Consider the following 21788-nt stretch of genomic DNA (forward strand, 5'->3'; position numbering starts at 1 on the left):
AAAGAAATGCATCAGCTTCACTTTAACACAGGGTTGCCCTGGTGGGATCCTGGAAAGCTGCTGTCCTGCATGTTTTAAATGTCTCCCTGAACCCCTGCTGTCACACATCAAAACAGAAAACCCTTTGCTTTCTCTTCTTTATTAACCATTCATCAATAACATGTATACAAATAACAGACAGACTGTTAGAAATCACATTAAAGGGCAGAAAAGACACGTTAACAATCAGACGTTTAACGAGACAAACACAAAAATTGGAATGAGGAAAATTCAAACACAGCCGCAGCTTTGTAAAGTTTAAGTCCTTTAATTTGACCAGCAGAAATCAGACGCCCAAACGTCATCAAACTACACCCTGTTTTTACCCACGTGCACCGAGCGAATGATAAAACTCATTCTTCCCTGGAGACAGCAGAAGGTTAGCGTCACATGATGTCACCATCGCTGTCGCAGCTGAAAACATCAGGACCGATGAGTCGGACTCTCTTTAAGATGTGGGATTGAATCACATGACAACAGGAAATCTACACGAGTGGATTTGAAAAATTAGTGAACTGTTGGGAGTGATTGTTTCTGTAATGGAAAGACAAACGGTTTATAATTATCTTTGATAGAAAAGGTCGCTAAAAAATGATGATTCAAGAACAATTTTCTCCAGAAATCAGCGCAACTTTTTAAATGAAAAAAAAAAAACCTTTTGTAGAAGAAATATCTTGTAACTAATGTGAAAAAGTTGAGCGTTTGGTGTATATTTTAGGACATCCTCAGGTCTCAGAGTGAGGTTATCAGGTATACCTCTCATTTATCAGACCAAACGGACTCATGACTCAGCAAAATCTCCGTCAGACTCAATCGCCTCAGTTCGTAAAATACAACGTGGCGTTTTATTTTGAGGGAACCAGAAGTACACATGAAGGATTAAGTTGAAAAGCCGTTCTTTCCTTTTATTTTTTAAAAGTTAAGATATATCAACATATTGTTTTATTTATAGATACATTATTAAATGAAACGTTGATATATTTTAACCTTTAATAGTAAATAGAAAAAAACAGTTTTCAACTTACTCTCGTATCAAAGCAGCACATGTTGATGACGTCATGCGTATTTCCGGTGTCTTCAAATTTCCCGTCGACTTATTTTGAAGCCTGAGGCCATGTCATTTTACAACGTTTAATCTGACAAAGGTTTTGCTGAGTCATGAGTCCCTTTGGTCAGATAAATGACAGAAGTTTTCCTGATACCTGCCTCTGAGACCTGAAAATCTCCTAAAATATACACCGTGTGAGTGAGTTTCCATCAGCTGATCAAATCTTTCCGAGGACACACCATAAATGGAGCGGCGGTCCATCACGAGACTTTCAGACACCAACGGTCACAAACACTTTACCAGAACGTAGCCGGTCGGCTCTGAAACCACTGAACAGAAGGAGAAATATTCTGGGAGAATGGGAAGTGAATATTTCAGATCCAGGTTCAGTCCTGACATCAGAATGCAGAGGGAGCGGTGGCGTAGACGTTCCCTGTGAGCGACAAGGAAAAGCTATTTGGTCGCGCGCTAACACATGTCATTGTTTACAGGAAATCAACACTGTTCAAAAAAGACACCGCTGATGCAAAAAACACTTCCAGTAAAAAAGAAACACCTAAAAAATCCCTCAGCGGTATAAAAAAGTCGACGTGAAGGAAAAAACAAAGTCCCGTCGATATAAAAATGACACCAGAGACCGAGTTACTTCATGTGCTTCTTCTTCTTCTGAGGAAATAAATCACTTTCCTCTGCTGGCTTTCATCATGTGCTCCTTTGTTTTCAAGTAATCCAGTGCCAGCGACGTGAACCCAAACCAGCGCGAGTTCCTCTCTGGTTCTGATTGGTCCAGAAAAAGTGCTGAGTCGATCAGGGCAGGACAGGGCGTGGCCCCTCAGGATGACAGCTTGGAGTAACTGGGAGGAGAGAACTTCCTCTTCAGGTATTTGATGATGTAGAGAGGAAGGCAGCTGACCAGCGTGATGGCCGACACTTTCCACAGGAAAGGCCACGTGGTGATGAAGGACAAGTCTGAGAGGAGACAAAAAAGTGTAAAAGGAGGGGTGTCAAGCTCATTTTAGTTCAGACTTAAAGGTGCAGTCCGTAACTCTTATAAAAGTGACTTTTTGTCAAATTTGCTAAAGCTGTCAGTATGTAAGGACAGCTTTATATGAAACTAGTAGTTTGTGTGAAAAAAAACTGCTGCTGTTGCTGCCTTTCGCAGATTGCCAGAATGCACCGAGCAAAAAGAACCAATCAGAGCCAGGATTGTGTTTGATAGACTGTCTGACAGCTGTTGCTCACAGTCCCCACCCCCTTCCACCGTGGCCAAAACACAGAAATGCTCATAGCAAGGTAGTGCCTAGAGCGCCATCTTTTTACAGTGTATGGTCTGGAGAAGTAGAAAATGGAATTAGCAACTTTTGTGCTTGAAAGGTAATTACTGCTGAATGATTTACATAATGTTTGATTTATAATTTTAAATACATATAAAAATCATCAATTTTCACGTGCACACAGCTGAGCGTTTGTCAGTGCATGCCATCCTTTTACATAAATTAGATTAATTTACATAACCAAAATGTGTCCAGACATAGAAAAACGTACAATTGCTTTAATCTAGTTTTAAATAAAAAACTTAAATTAAAAAAAAAAATACAATTTTAAATAAAGAAATATAATCATGTGTATTGTGTAAAAAACATTTATCTTTATGAACAATATAAATATTCATGACAAACTGAGAAAAAGTGTCTCATGACAGTTACTCATGTTTCATGAGAATCACCTTTAGGGAAGTGACAGCCCAGTGGTAGAATGAATGAACGAATGAATGAATGAATGAATGAATGAATGAACGAACGAACGAACGAACGAACGAACGAACGAACGAACGAACACTTATGTGGATTAAAAGTAAAACCCATTTGTATAATGACACACACAAAAATACAATTTCAAGAGTAAGCGATCAACAACATCCACACTGCACTCACAGATGAAAAAAAAAATCACATTTTGGATCTTCACATCAAACTACAGTTAGAAACATTAAAAAAAGCCCATGGTTGGATCACAGCACTGAGGACGACGGATGAGATGATGAGCAGACGGATGGATGGATGGATGAAAACCTACCGAGAAAAGCTCCAAAGGAAACTCTGCCCAGGCCTGTCCACAGGCAGCAGAAACATTAGCAGAAAGAAAAAGAGACGAGACGAGAGGAAGAACAGAGAAGCAGAGAGACAAGAGCTCCAGCTGAAGACAGCGCTACAGCGATGGGAACATTTCAGAAAAACTACACAAAACTAGGAGAAGAATCTTTTTTTCTTTTAACAAAAACAGAAAATAGTGGCTTTTATGTAGATTCTGTCGAAAGTTTGTTGTTTTCTTATTAAATACCAACGCTCTAATGGCATGAAGCAGTAATCATGAACGTATTCACAGAATGTTTCACTTCTACAAACGTGTTTTAGGCCCAATTTTAATGGAGAAAATTATTTTGGGCAAATCAAGAATAAAGTCGAAATGTCGAGAGTAAAGTAAAAAAACGAGACTAAAACCGAAATTTTGAAAATAAGCTCAAAATACAATATCGTGATAAAAGTCCAAGGTCTGCTAATGAAGTCAAATCTACAGTAGCTGACGAGGGCCAATTGACCATATGACAACAAACTGTAGATCATGGCAGTCTACAAAATGCAGCGTATCAAAATTGGGTTTAATAACAAAGAGATTCTCTCTCTTTTCACTCATAAACACTATGTTGTAAATGTCTTTAAGGACTTTAAAGAGATATTTATTCAGATGGAAAAAACAGTCAAGTTTGGAAGAGGTGGAGCACTGAGTCGTCTGTGGCTATTGAGCAGCTACGGAAACAGATTAGGGACAGTTTTAATAGAGACTGTTGCAGTATATAACCCTAGTCAGCTTCTGTAGATTTGACTTTAATAGTAAAACTTTGACTTTTATCACAATATTTTTGTATCTCAAATTCATTTTCCAAATTTTTACTTTCATCTCAACATTTCTAATTTCTCCATCAAAATTGGTGCTAATTACGGTATCTTCCGTACAGATCCTAACAAACAAAGTAAAAAAAAACACAGGTCCTACCAAAGTACTCGTTGAGGAAGGCGAGCGAGGCGAGGTAGCAGCCCAGGCTGAAGAACTCAGCCACCACCATGAGCCAGTGCCACGTCCTGATGGTCAGCGCCACCATCAGCAGCTCAGTCAGGATCAGCGCCGTGAACGAGATCGCCACCACGTGCACAAACTCAGACTCGAACAGCACCAGAGCGCCGTACATCAGGATCCCACCTGTGGCAACAGAAGGATGACACCTATGCATATAAAAACCTGCAGTAACACACGTTGGAGTTGATCACGTCTATCAAACGTTAGAAATAACACAAAAAACATTAGCAATAACAATTAAAATGTTAAAAATAATACACACACAAAAAACATTAGAAATAACAAAAAAAACATGAAAAAACAAAAAAAAAAAAAACGTGAGAAATAACACCACCAAATGTGAGAAAAAACACAAAAATTGGGAGAAATAACAGCAAAAACGTGCGAAAACCAGCCACAAAAAACGTAAGAAATAACAAAAAAACGTAAGAAATAAACAAAAAACATTAGAAATAACGCAAAAAAAACATTAGAAATAACAAAAAACTTAAGAAATAAAACATTAAAAATAACACAAAAAACATTAGAAATAACAAAAAAACATTGGATACAACACAAAAAATGGTAGAAATAACACAATAAAATGTTAGAAATAACAAAAAAAAAACATTTAAAATAACAAAAAAATAACCCCAATAAACAATAGAAACAACACCAAAAACTGGTGGAAATAACAAAAAAAAACATAAGAAATAACACAAAAAACATTAGAAATAGCACAAGCTGCTTTGACTCAAATGATTTTCCAATAACTCACACGTTTATCCTGAACCACTAACAACTGATCACACAATAGTTTTTTTATTCATACATTCCTGGGACTTAAAGTCTGTAATAAATAAGGGTAATATTTTCCTCCTGTGCGGCCCTCTCCCTCTCCGTGTATTGGCCTTTAATTAAAAACCTTGAGCTGTCAGGAAGTCGCGCTTGAGCAAGAACATGGATCCCTCTCACACGCCGCAGGGCTCGGCCATTACACAAATATCGATTTACTGGATGGACAAAAGCCCGCATGTAACAGCGGACCGAGGGTGGAAACCTAAGATACTGAGAAACAGAGCGACTCCAGGCCTCCATTAATGATGACTGGGCATTATGGAATTCATTTTCGGCCAAATTAAAAAAAATTAAAATAGGAGTTTTATCTGCAAAAGGAGTAAAAGTGAATCAAACATTTTTTTTATAAAAAGAGTAGTACTGTACCTTGATAAACACTGATTAAAACCCATATCAGGAAAGTCTTAAAAGATAAGGAACGACCCTGAAAAAAGAGAAAAAACATCAAACATCAGTGTTACTATGAAGATAGATTTGTGTATTTATTGTTCAATTAAAAAAACATTTCCAATCAAAAAAAAAGTTTACTTTAATCAAAAATAAATATTTTCATATAAAGAAACAAAGTGTTAAAATGCAACAAAATATTTGAAACCCTAAAAATTGTATTTGAAAATATTTTTTCTTTGATTGAATTTTTTTCTTTGGCATGGAGGTAGATTTATGTCTTAATTATTCAATAAAAAAATTATTTTCTATCAATTTCTTTTTTTTTTTTTAAATAAAAATAAATATTTTCAATTAAAAAAAGTTTTCAAATGCAACAATTATTTGAGATGCAAATAATGGCATTTAAATCTTTATTTGATTGAAAATGTTATGTTTGTATTTGGTATGGAGGTAGATGTGTCTTTATTATTCAATCAAAAAAATATTTTAAATAAAAAAACCTTATCAATCAAAAAAAATATTTTGAATAAAAAAAAACTTTGATTGAAGTAAACTTTTTTTAAATTTTTTTTTATTAAAGTGATTTTCTTTTAGATTGAAAATGTTTTTGGTTGAATAATAAAGACAGAAATCTAACTCCATATGTTACAACAGAAAAAAGCAGAGTAAGCTCAGCTTTTTGCATCTCTTTTGTCCTTAAAAAAGATTCAAATTTGATGATTTGTGTTGCTCTAAATCCCCAGTCACATGCCCCACAGGCTGGGACGCTGGGCGTACCTTGGTGAGGTCTTTGTAAAGCTCTGGGTAAAGCAGGGCCATCTCCGGCTTCACGTCTTGGTCCAGAACCAGCGAGAACACTGGGAACATGGTGTAAATGGTGGCATATCTGCAAAGGACAGAGCGCGGTTAAAAGTGTGGGTGCACGTCCATCAGTGGAGTGCACGTGATACGTACCCAACCATGAGGAAGCCCTGATACAGAGGCACCGAGGCAAAGTAAAAGATGGAGGAGAAAACAGCCTGAGATGAGAAAAGGTCATAAAAAGTGAGTGCGATGGTGGCTCGTGTGATGACTCGTTGCAGAAATGCTGAGTCAGAGTCTTGGTCAGACCTGCATGGTAGAGATGATCATCCCTCGGTGCATGACGAACTGACCGAGCGCCGCCGAGCGCTTGTAGCTGTTCCTGCCGTGAACCATGAGCAAACGGCCAATGTGCTTGAACTGAGTGATGGAGAAGTCAGCGGCCAGCGACGCCTGCTTCCCTTCCTGGAAGGAAACACAGATGAATGTCAAAATAAAAGTCCAGGGTTTGACTTTTAAAACATTGACACAGTATCAATGATTAGGTTTATGTGTTTCTACCTCTGTTTTAATCTCTACTAAGTATGTTATCTACCTATGTTTATTTTTAATTAATTTATCAAAGTTCATTGATCAATAACTACTTATTACCACTAATAATATCATTACAGGTGAGTTCAACAAACTAAACTTCAAACAAAGACTGAAGAATGTTAAAACCTAAATAACGCCACCCTTTACGTGCACAGTATTTATTACAACTCCACATAATTTAAAAAATAAATAAATTAATCAATAAATAAATAAATAGCAGGTATGTCACAAAGAAATAAAAATCAAACAATCAATTTCATATCACATTATTATTTTTAATTTTTTGGATAAGATAAAAGTTTCAAATTGACCCCAATATTATAGATCTATAATAAATGAATAATATACCTTTTAAATAATACATGTTTTTGCACACAAATTATTTAAAATGAATTTAAATGAAAAAACAAATAATTAAATATATAATGTTACCACTGTTATACCTCTAATATATTATTTAAATAATCACATAAATAAATAAATAAAACTGAAGAAAAACAACAATTTTACACATCAAATAATGGTCTGTAGTTTGATATTTGTTGCACATTTTTTTTCAAGTTTCCAAGATGAAGTATTTATAATCATACCACTATGTAATTCAATAATAATAATTTATTAATACTACTACCACTACTACTACTAATAATAATAACAATAACAATAATTGAATATTCAAATTTTTCTTCAGTATTCAAACTATTAATTCAAACAAAATAATTAAGATAATATGAATAATAGTTTAAATTAATTACAATCTGCAACTAAAATTATCCAACTATTCTCTCTTAAGTTTGAGTGACATTTGGACATTTCTAATCAATGATGGCATCAAACACACAGTTAACAACACACGGTGAAAGATGAGGTCTAGTAGTTTTTTGTATAATGTTGCTATGGTTACGTTTTAACCACAGGATACTGTATGTGTTCTTATGGTTTCTGGATGTATTTACCTTTCCTTCAATCCCAATACCACAATCTGCTGCCTGGATCATGCTGACATCATTGCCACCGTCGCCTGTTTCACATGCAAACAAACATCAGCTCATCCCTGTGTGTGTAATGTGGCTCTTTGTTAGCTTTCACTGCCACCTTGTGGCCATTGGAGGAAATAATCAGAGGGAGACGGAGCAGCTGTTACTGCTGGAATTCAGTGAGTCGTCTTTCAAACAAATCACGAAAGCATCAAACCCAGCTTTGTAAAGACGTACCGATGGCACAGGTCCTGTTGTCCGTGTGCTGCTGGAGGAGCGTGACGATCTGAGCCTTCTGAGTGGGAGAGCAGCGACAGCAAACCACGGCCGGACACTGGCACGCCAACTCCACAAACTCATGCTCGTAATACTTCAAACAGACCTGAGACAGAGCAAAGACACGTGGAGATGTTATCGTTCAACCTGAAGCCTTTCAAAGGAAGCCTAAGAACACTTTAAGGAACAGATGGGCAACTGTTCTCACAGCGGGGGGCCACAAAAATGTGATCGTCTAATCCGAGGGCCACATTATCAAAAATCATGCCAGGAGATTAAGAATAACGACCAATCTGAGCGTTAACACAGGAAAGAACAAAGGGTTTATTGTTGTGGTTTGTTGTATTTTATTCTGTATTTATCTGTCATTTTGGGAATTTCTGCTGACATTTTGTGTATTTTATGAGTCATTATATGTGTTTTTGTTATTTCTTCTGTGTTGTGCTTGCATTTTGTTTATTGTCAATCTGTGCTTTTTGGATCTTTTCAGCATTTTTGTCGCTATGTGTAATTGTTAGCATTTTGTATATGTTGTTTTATGCGTCTGATGTCCTTTTGTGTGTATTATGAGTCTTTTTTGTGTCACTTTTGAATCTTTAGTGCTGCTGTTGTTGTTTTGTGTATTTTTGTTGCCATTCCGTGCATTTTGCTGTTGTTTTGTGTATTTTTTTTAGTTGTTTTTTGTATTATGTGGGGCTTCAAATTACTTCCAATTTCTTGAATTACAATTTTTGGTGGATTTGTCTCGGGGGCCCGACAGTTGCCCATGACTGCTTTAAGGTGTTCAAATGTGGCTTTAGTGCTTTGTTCTGTTGGTTGAACTGCAAATATTAGTATTTTATTTGCACTATTGGTGTTAGTTACAGTTTCAACAAACCGCTGTTGCTGCTGCGTGTACGATAAACATAGATATATATTTTTTCTACATCATCAAACCATTTTTATCTCATTTTATCTATGTTAGCCAATTCCTATTATTATTATCAGCTCATTAATGAAACTCATTCTCGCTTTATTTTTGTTTTCTATTATTTTTCTGCTGTACGTTTTTTCCTCCCACAGTTTTCTTCCTACTTTAACAATTGAGGTGACAAAACATTTGGGAAATTCAGGAGATTTATCTTCTGTTCTTTCTAACTTTCACACTTTTTGATTAATTTATACTTTAATTTCCACAAGAGTTTTTGCATTAATTCCTATTGAGGTTTGATGCAGATTCCACTTTGGAGCCATTCTGCTCATAACAAATATTATAAACATATACACAACATAACGTATAAACATTTGTTTGACCATTTGGCAACAACTGCATTTTAAAGCAGGTCCTCACAGTCTATTTACTTCATCTGAAAGAATTATGTCTCGCGCGTTTTTGGTTTCTGATTTTTCTTTTTTTTTTTTTTAGACTTTTAATTTCCACTTGTTGTATCTTTGTGGTCATCAAAAGACCTTGAATCGTTGAAATGATTAGTTTTGGCTTTGAAGCAGTTTTTCATCCTGTGTTTTTGGCGTGGTTTGTTAAAATGTGTCTGAGCGGTGCTGTAGTACCTCTAAGGAGTCTCCAGAGATGACCAGAGCACAGTCGTGTTTCCTCCTGAAGGCGTTGAGCTCCAGATGAGCCTCTCCTCGGTTGGAAACCTGCTCGAGTGCCACACAACACGATTAGCCACAGGAATGTTCAGTCAGTGGCGTGTCGTGTCCTGGATTAATACGCTAAGGGTTGATATTAAATAATAAAACAACAGGGGGCGCACCGGTCTGAAGACGTGGATGTCCTGGTTTCTGGAGACCAGATGAGAGCTTTTGGCGATGCACGTGGCCGTCTCCAGCTTGTCTCCTGTCAGCATCCAGATCTGAGCAGAGAGAAGAAGAGCAGCTGGTCAAGCAATTTAAACATAAAGTTTATCTTCTCGAAGCATGTGTTAAAAGGATAAAATTGTAAATAGGTGTGTATATACTTGTGTATGTGTGGACAGATGAAGGTATAGTGGTTCACATGAATCGTATAATTATATAGATATATATCAATGAATGATGTGTATATATATATATTTATAATGTAAATAGGTGTATATATTAAGAAGATTATATGTATATTACTAGATATTACAAAGGGTAGGATCATATAGATGTGGTAAATAGACTTGACTCATATATCACTTTTATGACTACACTGAGGTAAATCCCAAAGCACGTTACAATATCAACTCATTCACACACCAATGGAACTGAGCTGCCATGCAAGGCACTGGTCAACCACTAGGAGCAATTTAGGATTCAGTGTATTGCCCAAGGACACTTCAACGTATAGACAGGTATAGACTGAGATCGAACCCCCAACCTCTCGATCAGAAGACGACCCCTCTACCACCTATTATTTGAATTCTGTTTGCATTTAAACTGTCTATTAATGTCTTTTTATCATCAAAGAAATTATGAAATAAAAAAGAAATTCAAAAATTTGATCTGTTAATGTAAATAAATAAAATAAAGTAGAATTACACATAAAACAAAGGATTCCAAACATAATGTTATACTTGTTTCACGCTTTAAGTTAAATAAAGTGCATTATTTGATACAGATGTGATATGTTTTCCCTGTGTCGTTGCTGCTTCATCATGTAAACGTTGGTTCTTTCCTCACTCACCTTGATTCCGGCGTTCCTGAGCAGCTCCAGCGTGGGTCTGACGTCGGCCTGCAGCTGATCCTCCACCCCCGTCAGACAGAGCAGCTCCAACTCCCTCTCCAGGCTCTCCACCACCGCTGCTACCTTCAGGGACCGGTCATGGATGCTCAGCTTCGCCTGGGTGTAGCGATTCTGCACCAGCACAGAATAGGAGACGCTTTTAAAACTGTAAACTGTACTTTGTAGTTGGAACTATGACGACTAAAGTCCCACATTTAATTTTTGGCTGTTTTTATGTTTTTTTTTACAAACTTATTAGTTTCTACCTTAGGAGGTTTTCTTTTAACTTATTTTCAACTTTTCAATAATTTCGTTAAAACTTAATTAATGAAATTTTTATGTCTTTCAATAAATCATGTAAATAATATAGAATTTCAATTAAGATTTATTCCAACTTTAGTTATTTGTTCTAAAAATGTATACATATACATATTTTTTTTATATACCGTAGATTTGTCAATCAATCAACAAATCAATCAAATAATTCACATTTTAAACAAAATAATAGATAAGCAAAACCAAGAATATATTATTCACATTTCTTTAAAAAACAACCAAGGACATCAGGCTTAAACTGAAATACCTACTAAGAAATATTTTGGGAGATTGTGCTACTAATTATTAAGCAATAAAGAAGAGAATAAATATATTAAACTTAAATTAGAGCTAAAAAAAAAAAAAGAAGAAAAAAAGATGTGTTTTCTAGTTGTTTAACTCATTATTTTGTCCCATTATAATTATTTTACTCTGTATACAAAGCATGTGTATTTTATATCTATATGTAATCATATATGGTTTGGTTTACATTTAAAGCAACTTACTCAAACAGCGTTATTTCATTCATAAGAAAAAGGGCTTTGATTGTATGTAGAGATAAAAATTATTTTGTCTGTGGATCAAGAAATATAGATTTAGAAACAAGCTTTTACTGTATTAAGCTCAAACCTCAAAGTCCTGGTACTGCTCCTCAGACAGAGACTTCTTGGCCACCACCAGAGTCCTCAGACCTTCCCTGGCCATGTTTCCACACTGACACACAGAAAGCAGAGGGACGTTAAAGCCACACTTTGTTTTCTTTATTCTACTTATTTGAAAATAAAGGTGAATATTTGTGCAGTATTCAAATCTAGGGCAGATTATCTGCTGTGTACTGACATTAGGTTCAGTCCTGATTATTATTTGCCAATCAATAGTGACTAACATGAGGACACAGTAAAGCAGGGGACGGTTGGCGGTTTATATTTGATATGAAACACCGACCTGCCCTGTTGATTGGTTATTGACGGAGTTGGCGCGGCGTCGGATATTACAGCCAACAGGACATCATTAGCACCATTGTTGAAGAATATGACATACTGTAATGACTGGGACTTTATCTAGGTCACTAATTAAATCAAAAGCTGCCCGCGGTGCTAAATGACTCAATAATGCCAATATAATTATGAACATAAGCACACGAGACCTTTGACCAACGGGCCTGTGCATGTGCTGCTGCTCCATGAAACGTCCTCATTAACTAACACACGTTCAGACCTCAGACAGAACGAGACGGGTATCAAAGCTGTGAAACTAACTGTTTGTAGGAATTTGGAGAAAATTTACAAGTAAATGTAATGCACAAAATGACAGAAAAATACATGAAAGAACAACAAAAGTACACAAAAGTACACCCATAATACAAAAAATTGCTCCAGAACATGACACACAAAACAGCAAAAACACTAATTGTGAGAATAATACACAAAATGACTCCAAAAACACACAAAATGACCGAGAAATACATTAAACAACAACAAAAGGACCCAAAAGGACAACCACAAAGTGAAAACAAAAACACACTAAAGTCTTTGTTGTTCCCTGGATGAATGGTCAGATTAGTTATCATTTTTAATATTTGAGGAGTCTTTATATCTTTGTGACATATATGTTTGTGCTTATGCTTATGACGTATTAAAGGGGAGGGTAGTGATACATCTGAGTGAAGGGGGAAATACAAGGGAAAGAGAGTTTGAGAGGGTAACAAAAAGAGGAACGATCACACAACCATATTTGGTTGATTTAAAGTGATGTGAAGTGTGAAAATTGGTCATTATTCTAAATGCTGATATGAATATTGATAATGTTGATCAGTTTTTGTGGCTCCCACTGTGATACGAGTTAATAGCGTCTGAATTCAGGCCTCAAAGATGTATTTCCCACATTTCATTTAGCTTCTTTACCATTTTAAAGTTGACTTTAGTTCATTTGACCTCACACTTTCTTATTTAAATCTTTTCACATCAAGTTCATTTCTTTCTTTACTGAAACGGTCATCCACTTCAAATAAAGCTGATGGACTCATTTTACCTCCTCCTCCAGCCAGTCATTATACTGGACGATGCTGGCCATGGCCACGTCCGCTCCCTTCATGTAGAAAGTGATATCTCCCGTGGACTCCTCCTGAAAGTCGACCAGATCTTTGTTACCAGGAGTAAAAAATGGTGAAGTGTAACATGGAACACGTGTCCGCTCACTCTGACGATGATTCCCATCCTCTTGCTCTCTGAGGTGAAGGGAAAGATCTGCAGGATGGAGAAGGAGAGGATCTGTCCAGAGGGCGTCTTCAGCTGCAGGGTCTGCAGGTCTCTGTTGACCAGGGTGAGGCCCACGCTCTCCGTCCACTGCACCAGAGCCACCTGAGGACACCATCACCACCAACAACACTTAGAAACCAGTGACCACCAACACCAGGGATTCACCATAGTTATCGGTCCATATGGACTCATTCTTACCAATAAGTTGACCTGATACCAAACCCCGCCCCTTTACTCTTTGACTCTCAATAAACAGTGTCGCTACATGCTAAGCTAACCCAAACATGAGGGATTTGTTGGACGTATGGAGTTCCTTCAAAGCCTTAGAGGAAGACAGGACAATTAATGGAATAAGTGGAATACGTGGAATAAGTCAGATTTTCAGTGAGAATGGACTTCTGTTCTCAGGGTTTGTGTGTCTTCAACAATCCCTGATTACTCGCTAATTTCAGCCATCAGAGCGTCAGCCTGCCGATTGTTTAAGGGGAAGTAAAGGCCCCTTAGGAGAGCTTTTGTTCTCTGCTTCTTTGTCTACTACCAAACCACAAAGTTGGAAAGGTCGCACCCAGTAATCACAGATTTTTTTCAGGTCACAACTGTTTTTATCTTTATCTTTTGGGAAACAAAAGAGGGTTACATCGACATCTTTAACTTTTCCAGAATGGAAAATAAATGGGTTCTAGTTTGTACATTTAGTAATTTAACTTTGAGAAAATTATGTTTCGACTCTATAAGGCAATATTTTTGATCGTTATCATGTTTTATTGTGCACATTTATTGAACCGCTAATGCAAATGCATTGTTAGAAATTTTCTGAGAATCTTCTGCTGATAAACTTTGCAGCTCTAAACTGGTGCTAGGCGGAGGAGAAAACCTACACATGCACAATGAGAACATGCCAACGCCACACAGAAAGTCCAAAGTCTTCACCCGGAGGTTTAAATCCAGCACGTTCTTGATGTAAAAAGTCAAAATTGAAGTTAAATTATTGTTTTTTAATCCATTACCAGCCAAAGTGGTTCAATATTATTGGTTGTGTGTCACTAATGCACTTTCCACAATGAAAGGATAGTAAAATAAGAAGTGTAGATGGAGGGTATTGAGGGTTTTACACAGTTTCATATCATTTGGAGTTCGCGCGCACACACACACACGTGCAATAAGTGAAAGTAAAACACGGTCAGGAAGGATCTTCAGCTGTCAGCTGATCACAGATGAAGAACTAGCCACGCTCCCCTCATTCAGCTCCAGATGAAGCGTGTTTCTGTCTTTCTCTCCTCAGCAGGAACTGCAGCCCCCGCGTCAGCGTTCAGCTGCACACGACTCTGATCTCAATGGGTTCATTTTTTCAATTTACTCGCTCAAAGGTGGTTATTATACTCTGCCCTACAAATTGGGACTTCCTGTTAATTCCCCGTCATTTCTGCCGCTCCCCCCTTTGAGCAGCGTAAAAAGGGCTGCCAGCATTTACTTAATACACATCTGTGAGCCATTATCTCTCAATGTGTGTGTGTGTGGAATGGATCACTACACATACACACACACAGGAGCTGTGAATCCAAACAGCTTCATAAAAACTATTAACTTCTCAGCAAACTTTAATGTAAATAAATCCCTTTTGACAGAAAACATCCATTAAGGATAAAGCAGGAAAACAAAGGATGTTTTACTCTCAATCAAAGCCCATGAAAAAGGCTCAATCATCATAATATGTCAACGGTGTTTATTTATTATTTTGTTTGTTTGCCTGTTAGCAGGATTACGTCAAAAATAGTTCACAGGTTTTGACAAAAATGTGACCAAAGATAGACCTTATGCCATGGTAGATTCCACTCAATTTTGGAGGGGATGCAGATCAATATACTGATTCTGTATCAGTTTGAAATCCCTATCGCTCATCATCGGTGAAATTCACAAAAATTCATAGCTCTGTTTATATTTGACCGATCTTTATGAAATTTGTTTCAATTACGTCAAGTTGGTTCCTCAAGTATTCCACCAAGTTTTGTCCAGATTGAATCCGGAATGCGCATTTCGACGCAATTTTTCCCAAAAAATGTGAGTGTGCTTAAACTTCCTCATCTAATTTTTTCAGATTCAAAGCAAACTTTATTTGTTAGTGAGCAGCATAAAGTAGAAAGCAGAAAAAGGACAAAACAATAGTTACATAATAAATAAAAAAGTTCAACATGTTTTTCAGGCCCTCGCTGTGATATTAGATGCCCATCTCTGGTATAAACGATCATTGGCAAAGTCTAGCATTATCACTGGTGTTTATTTGTTCATTCGTCTGCAGGATTACATCAAAAATACTAAATGGATTTTAACAAGACTTGAACTAATGATAGACCCGTTGCCATGGAACATTAGATTCGATTTTAGAGGGGATCTGGATCAATATACTGATTCTGGATCAGTTTTTTTTTTAATCCAAAAATCCCTATTCCTTATTATTGGCAGAATCTAAAAAAATAATCTCACGGTTCATAATTGACTGATCTTTATGAAATTTGACTCAATTATGTGAGGTTGGTTCCTCAATTCCCCCAAAGTTTCATCCGGTTCGGATCCAGATTGCGCATTTCATTGCGATTTCTCAAAAAACAATGGGTGTATCCATATATTTGGACTTATTGTATGGTTATTAATAGGGACAGAAATTTCTTCTAAACCTTTAAAGTGTGACTAAACATGGAAACATGATCAGGATCATTGTTCCAGATAACTGTCAATATCTTGTTTAGTCATATGACCTGAGAGGAAAATATCTAACAATGATTAAGTTTTTCTCATCACTATAAAGAAAAGGACAAATGAAGGTACAGCAAGGCCCTCATTGACAGCTTCACATTCTCATCTCTTATTCTGGAGGTCAGAGGTCAGGTCACATGACCCGTGCTGTGACCTCAGTAGCAGGGTCATCTCATTTCCTAATGACGCCTCATTACATCAGAGGCGTTGATCCAAACAAACCAACAGCAGCTGCTGCAGCAGTGGAAATAAAAGGAGTGAGGAAGAACAAAGAGGAGAAAGAAGAGAAGAAGGTAGCAGCAATCTCGACTTCTCATCGTCTCTCAGAGAAAATTAGATATTGATCAGTGGGAGCAGAGCTACAGCAGTGAGACTGAGGATAAAGAAATACAGTGTTGGTAGTGAAGAGGGGTAAGTATTTTCCTCTTGACGTCATCCATTATGACGGTATAATGAATCCAGAGAGGACAGCAGGTATGTGGTAGTGACTCACAGCAGTCACAGCCATAAATCCAGATACGCACTATTAAATAGTTTAACCTCTGTGAGCCCATCATGACCTCTGACTTCCTGTCCATGAAACGACTATTATAGTAAACCAGGGTTATTTAGGATTACTGATTCATGTGGGGGCAGGAGGGAACCAGGGGGGGGGTCACAAAGGGGTCATTCCTGATCAATTCCATCTTTATAGGAGCGTAAGGATACACTCATTTGCCTCAATTCATATCTGATTTAGGATATATCCTTACATCCCTAATCTGTTTCCTACTGATTAGATGTTTTACACATCAAATTGTTCTCCGTTTGACCCAAGTACGGATTAACTTGTGTTTTTCATATTTACCTCGTCTGGGCTGGAGGCCTGGTACGTGCGGTTGTCGTCAATGTAGTCCTGGTCGGCCTCGGCGGACTCCGTCTCTCTCTCTCCGTTTCCGTTGGCATGCGACTCGTAGACGGGCGTGACGTTGTGGCAAAGAGCGATGGCCTTCACCGCCTCGTGGATGCGACTGCTGACACTCTTACGGACTTTGGGAGCAGATGTCTGGGTCTTTCGCACTGGCGTGGTGCCGCTAGCGGTGCCGCTGGTTTGCTGGGGAGGAACCTAAGATCAACATAGACAATGTTTGAGGAGGACTTGGACTGGTTATTCAAAAGTAATCAGCTCAGATTACTCACATTGGATCAAATCTTGATAAAACGAATTATATCATGCAATCCAATCTTGGTTTTTATCCAAATCAAACCTTTAGTTTGGGTTTTTCATAACTTTTTAGTAGGATTGGGATGACTTTGATCCAAAAAATGTGGATTAAACTGATCCCATCAAATGTAATAAATTAAATTAAATTAAATTAAATCAGGGGCTTTCATCTTTATTGGTTATATATGTTGTTACATATATGAAATTTGGAGCAGTGGCAGCAAAGGGTGGGTTCAGCATAGATTTCAGACCCAAAATGTAATTAAACTTTAAAAGTGTATCAAATAATATTATACTGTATATGGATCATGCAGTAAAGCCTACAATTTATTTATCATGTTTTAATTTGATTAGCTAGGCTATAACGTATTCAGTCAAACAGCTCAATATTGACCACAAATAATGTTTTTAATTCTGTCACTAACTGATGTATATTCATAAAAAATATATATATTGTTTTATTATTAGATTATTTTTTGTGATGCATGCAATGATAATGCAGAATAATAAAGCAATGGCATTCCTGGTTTTTGAAATGTGGATTACCAAATCCAGATAATTTTTATCTAGATTAAACCTTTTGAGTACTTGAGCCCTGGTGATTAATCAATAGACCTGACTGTGCACTTTGAAGAGGCCACAGTGAAATATATGATCAGGGGACGGGACTAAAAGAACACACACAGACACGAGGCTGTGGAGCAGCTGTTTACAGCTGTAGGAGGGAGGGAACAATTCCATTCTGTGCTTCCTGCAGCCCGACATGAACAAACCAGTGAGGAAAACACTCTCTTGCTATTGAGTGGAGTCTCTCAGGAACACTGCGTGACAAATGAACAATGTGGTCTTTATTTCTCATCCCCGCAAAGATAAACAAAGTGATTCACAGAGAAGTAGAAAGGCTGCTTCTCTCGTTTCCGGTCGCTATGAAAAAGGCGTCAACAGGAAAAAACTCAGTGGAAGGAATTCATGCAACACGGATCTATATTTATAGAGAGAAGCTTTGTTTTCATTACCCTAGGAAATGCGCAAAATCTAAAAAGCAAAATAAAAACTAGTAATAGAAACAATTGAATTTTGAAAAAGCACTGAAATATCGCTCAAATATTTTTACGCTTTCATGAGGAGGAATTTCAGAAGTTTTGATATTGAAATGCGTTGCAAAAGTGCCATGGAAACACTTTTTCTGCAACTGCACATCACAGAACGTGACGTACCAGGTCACATGACCACTTCTCTCCGAGAAAACATGACGTGTTACGTGTAAACAGAAGAGGAGACCGGGACATTTCTTAGCATTATACTTTAAGATTATTACTGTCACATTAGACGTGAACAGGCAAAGAAATACAGAGTATTTTAAGGAGGTTTTTCTGCAGCGAAGTCTCGCGAGATGAGATTTCACGGGAGTTACGAGACTCCAGCCCAAAGCAACGCTCAATGGAAACATGTTCAAGGCGCAATTTCACTTTGTCGACATTTGGAAATATCGCTTTTATTTTGTGACAATCTGTAATGTAAACACAGCTAGAGAGAGACTGTTGGTTATGATGATCACATGCTAATAAATAAGGGTGTAATGATTCATCCATTAGATCAATGAGTCAGGTAAATCTAATGAGTAGTTTTATTGAAAATTTATTGAGTATTGAAAATGAGACATCTTGTTATTTTAAACTTAAATGTTGTTGAACTTTATTCAAATAAAATGTGAATACTTTGGTCATTTAATATTGTTTACTTGTTTATGTTCATAATTAATTTATTGACGCTTCCATTACAAGAAGCAACAGGAATCTATGAAAGCTCACTGTACAGTAATCAGGTATTTATTTCACTCACACTGGTTGATTTATTATTTTGGCTAAAAAGTTGCTGAATCGAATCATTCTAAATCAGACAATATTGTCCTTAAATGGAATCAGCAACAACAAATCGTGATTTGAATCAAATCGTTGCTAAAATCAATCGTTACACCCCTACCAATAACAACCTTCTCAATCTCAAACTGTGGCAGAAAAAGCTGGATTCATGCGCTCACCAGTGCGTATGACTGGATGATGTGGCTTTGGATCTCATCCATGGTGTCCGTGCCGTACGACACCGTTCCCAGGTGGAGCCGCTTAAATACCATTTCATTCTGGGTCAGAGTGCCTGAAGATCAATTAAATAAAAACACACACAATCATAATGAGTAAACTTCCTCCACATCATCATAATAAGCCTAAACATGTGCTACTAGTCGAGTAGTTGAGATGAGCATCTTCTGTTTCTGAAACTTCCCCAATCCAATACTTACATTCACTGTTATATAAAGAAAGCAGTGATAAAATGTACTAAGTAAAGTTTTTAATAAAGCTATTGTAAAAACTTTTTTTAAATCTTAAAAATGACCCCCTCTTAGTTTGTTTACATATTTCCTCTGGTCTCCTTATCCCACACAGAGACAAGTAAGCAGAGATGTAGATAAAAACAACCCTCTACAGGTGTATCTGGGACGCACGCACAGCACCCACCCAGAGTAAAATGGAGTTCATAGGATCAACCTCACTTACATTTTTACATACCGTATATATTTGGGTGATTTGTGTCTCTAAAATGTGTGTTATTGTGTCTGAGTGTCAACCCTGTTATGAAACGCTAATCTGTGCAGTTTATTATAAAGAATTGTATTAATTTTCATTATTATTATCGTCATTGTTAACACATTCAGGCCAAAATTGATCTGCATGAATTTATGACAAATCTAAAATAGAAATGCTTATGAAGTGTGTCTTGTAATAAAATAGTCCAGTTCTGCAGAAGAATAGCTAATAAACAATCCTGTTCTGATAGAAACAACAAATAAAAATCCAATCTAAGCCGTTTTCTTTGCAACTTTGTCTCTGAAAGCTCCCAGAATTCATCATGAATTGCACAATACACTTTATATTTGATCGTTCTTTTCTACCTTGTACATATACATCTTATTTACTTTTTAAATTACTATAATTATTGTTATTATTTCTTTGTTTTGTTTTTCTTTGTGGCATCCAGTGTGGACAGCAAAGTAAGAATTTCATTGTGCACATGATAAACACTTTGAATCTTGAAAGGATGATTTACTTCAGTGCATCATGAATGCTGCTGGTCGGTGTCTGATCACCTCATTACCCATGTGGACATCATGTCTTCACGGACTGACACACACACCACTATGCACGCAAAGAGACTGGCTGAAGGACTGGACACGTGCTGTGGCTGATCACCATACACATATACGTCTGTGAGCTGATGGAGCATCAAGAGGATCAGACTCAGTGTAGTAAACAGAGTCCAAAAGGTCGATAATCGGTTCCTGTGTTGATGAATTAAAGGTTAATCTATTACTACCTTCATTAGTAAAGTATGAAAAGAGAAGACCCTGGGATTCAGTGACACTGTCTGGTGTTAATGATATCCAATTTGTTATTAATGGCTCGCAAAAAAACAAAAGACAACAATAAATAGTTAGAAATGTAGTATTTCTGTTTCTGTCCGTACCTGTTTTGTCAGTGAGCAGGTAGACGAGGCGACCCAGTTCCTCTGGGATGGTACTGGTTCTCACAACGGTGCCGGGGATGTTCTCGTCCTTCATGATCATCCAACCGTAAGCTGACTTCCCCATGTCAAGGTTTACTCGCAAGCTGGAGGAAAGAAACAAAATACAATGACATACGACCCACAACTCTTAATCAATACAAATACAAACTGATTTGTGATGAGTAGAAGGGAAAAGGTTGAGCACGAGGGCTTCAGTGCATGAAATGTAGAGTAAGGTGTTTAAAATATACATAAAGGTTTCTCACCTTTGTAAAATCTAATTAAATCTTCTTTTCAGAGTAAGATTAGTGAAAGCACTGCTTACAGTGCGCTCTCGTGTTGAGTAAACTTAGTGTTTACCAGCTTTACTCACAGATGGCTGCAGTTATTTTTGGAGGAGGAGATGATTGATAAAAATCTTTGGAACAAATTAATCGAAAACAATGGAAACATTTCTTATGAGCTAATTCTCATCTTTTCTTCAGTTTGTCTGCTGTTCTTCTTGTTTTCCCAACATCATTGACTTTCTCACAGACAGCCATCCGTATAGTAGTTCTGCTGCTTAGATTCACGTGTGTTTGCTGTATTTTAACAATATGCTTTTTCGTGTCTTTCACCAACACCTTCAACATTTCATTTTGCACCTTCAGTCACTCTGCTCTGCCATATTTTCTATGTTGATCCAAACAGCTCAGAGCGTAGAAAAGCACCTGATGGGAATGATGTAGGAGAAAAGCACCACAAATCGAAAAAGGTTCCTGAACCACGGGCCCAGGAACCCCTGAAGAGCGATCATGACCACAGACAGAACCACCTGAGCCAGGAACAGAGCCTTAGTGAGACGGTTCAGCTCCAAGTCCAGCAGGCCCACCTAAAGAGACACAAAATCACACGTCAGAAAGGGAAAAGAGGGAAC

General features: G+C 37.2%; 1 protein-coding gene across 4 annotated transcripts in view; it reads right to left on the minus strand.

Annotated features, from left to right (window-relative positions):
• Positions 1-293: 293 nt before the first annotated feature.
• Positions 294-21788, minus strand: part of atp9b (ATPase phospholipid transporting 9B) — a 44569-nt gene continuing 23074 nt past the window's right edge. For 2 of the 4 annotated variants that reach the window (XM_028461147.1, XM_028461145.1), the window contains 19 exons: positions 21583-21743; positions 20834-20976; positions 19353-19465; positions 16955-17212; positions 13297-13458; positions 13130-13222; positions 11729-11812; positions 10745-10915; positions 9852-9950; positions 9646-9735; positions 8059-8203; positions 7801-7865; positions 6560-6715; positions 6404-6468; positions 6227-6335; positions 5426-5483; positions 4142-4345; positions 3164-3196; positions 294-2056 (listed from right to left, as the gene is read on the minus strand). In XM_028461147.1, coding sequence (XP_028316948.1) covers positions 1920-2056; positions 3164-3196; positions 4142-4345; positions 5426-5483; positions 6227-6335; positions 6404-6468; positions 6560-6715; positions 7801-7865; positions 8059-8203; positions 9646-9735; positions 9852-9950; positions 10745-10915; positions 11729-11812; positions 13130-13222; positions 13297-13458; positions 16955-17212; positions 19353-19465; positions 20834-20976; positions 21583-21743 — 2346 coding nt within the window. In that variant the 3' untranslated portion in view covers positions 294-1919. The remainder of the gene's footprint in view (positions 2057-3163; positions 3197-4141; positions 4346-5425; positions 5484-6226; positions 6336-6403; positions 6469-6559; positions 6716-7800; positions 7866-8058; positions 8204-9645; positions 9736-9851; positions 9951-10744; positions 10916-11728; positions 11813-13129; positions 13223-13296; positions 13459-16954; positions 17213-19352; positions 19466-20833; positions 20977-21582; positions 21744-21788) is intronic. The other 2 variants (XM_028461146.1, XM_028461148.1) reach the window with 2 other exon arrangements.

The sequence above is a fragment of the Gouania willdenowi genome, chromosome 11 (assembly GCF_900634775.1).
Source record: "Gouania willdenowi chromosome 11, fGouWil2.1, whole genome shotgun sequence".
Taxonomy (NCBI): Eukaryota; Metazoa; Chordata; class Actinopteri; order Blenniiformes; family Gobiesocidae; genus Gouania; species Gouania willdenowi.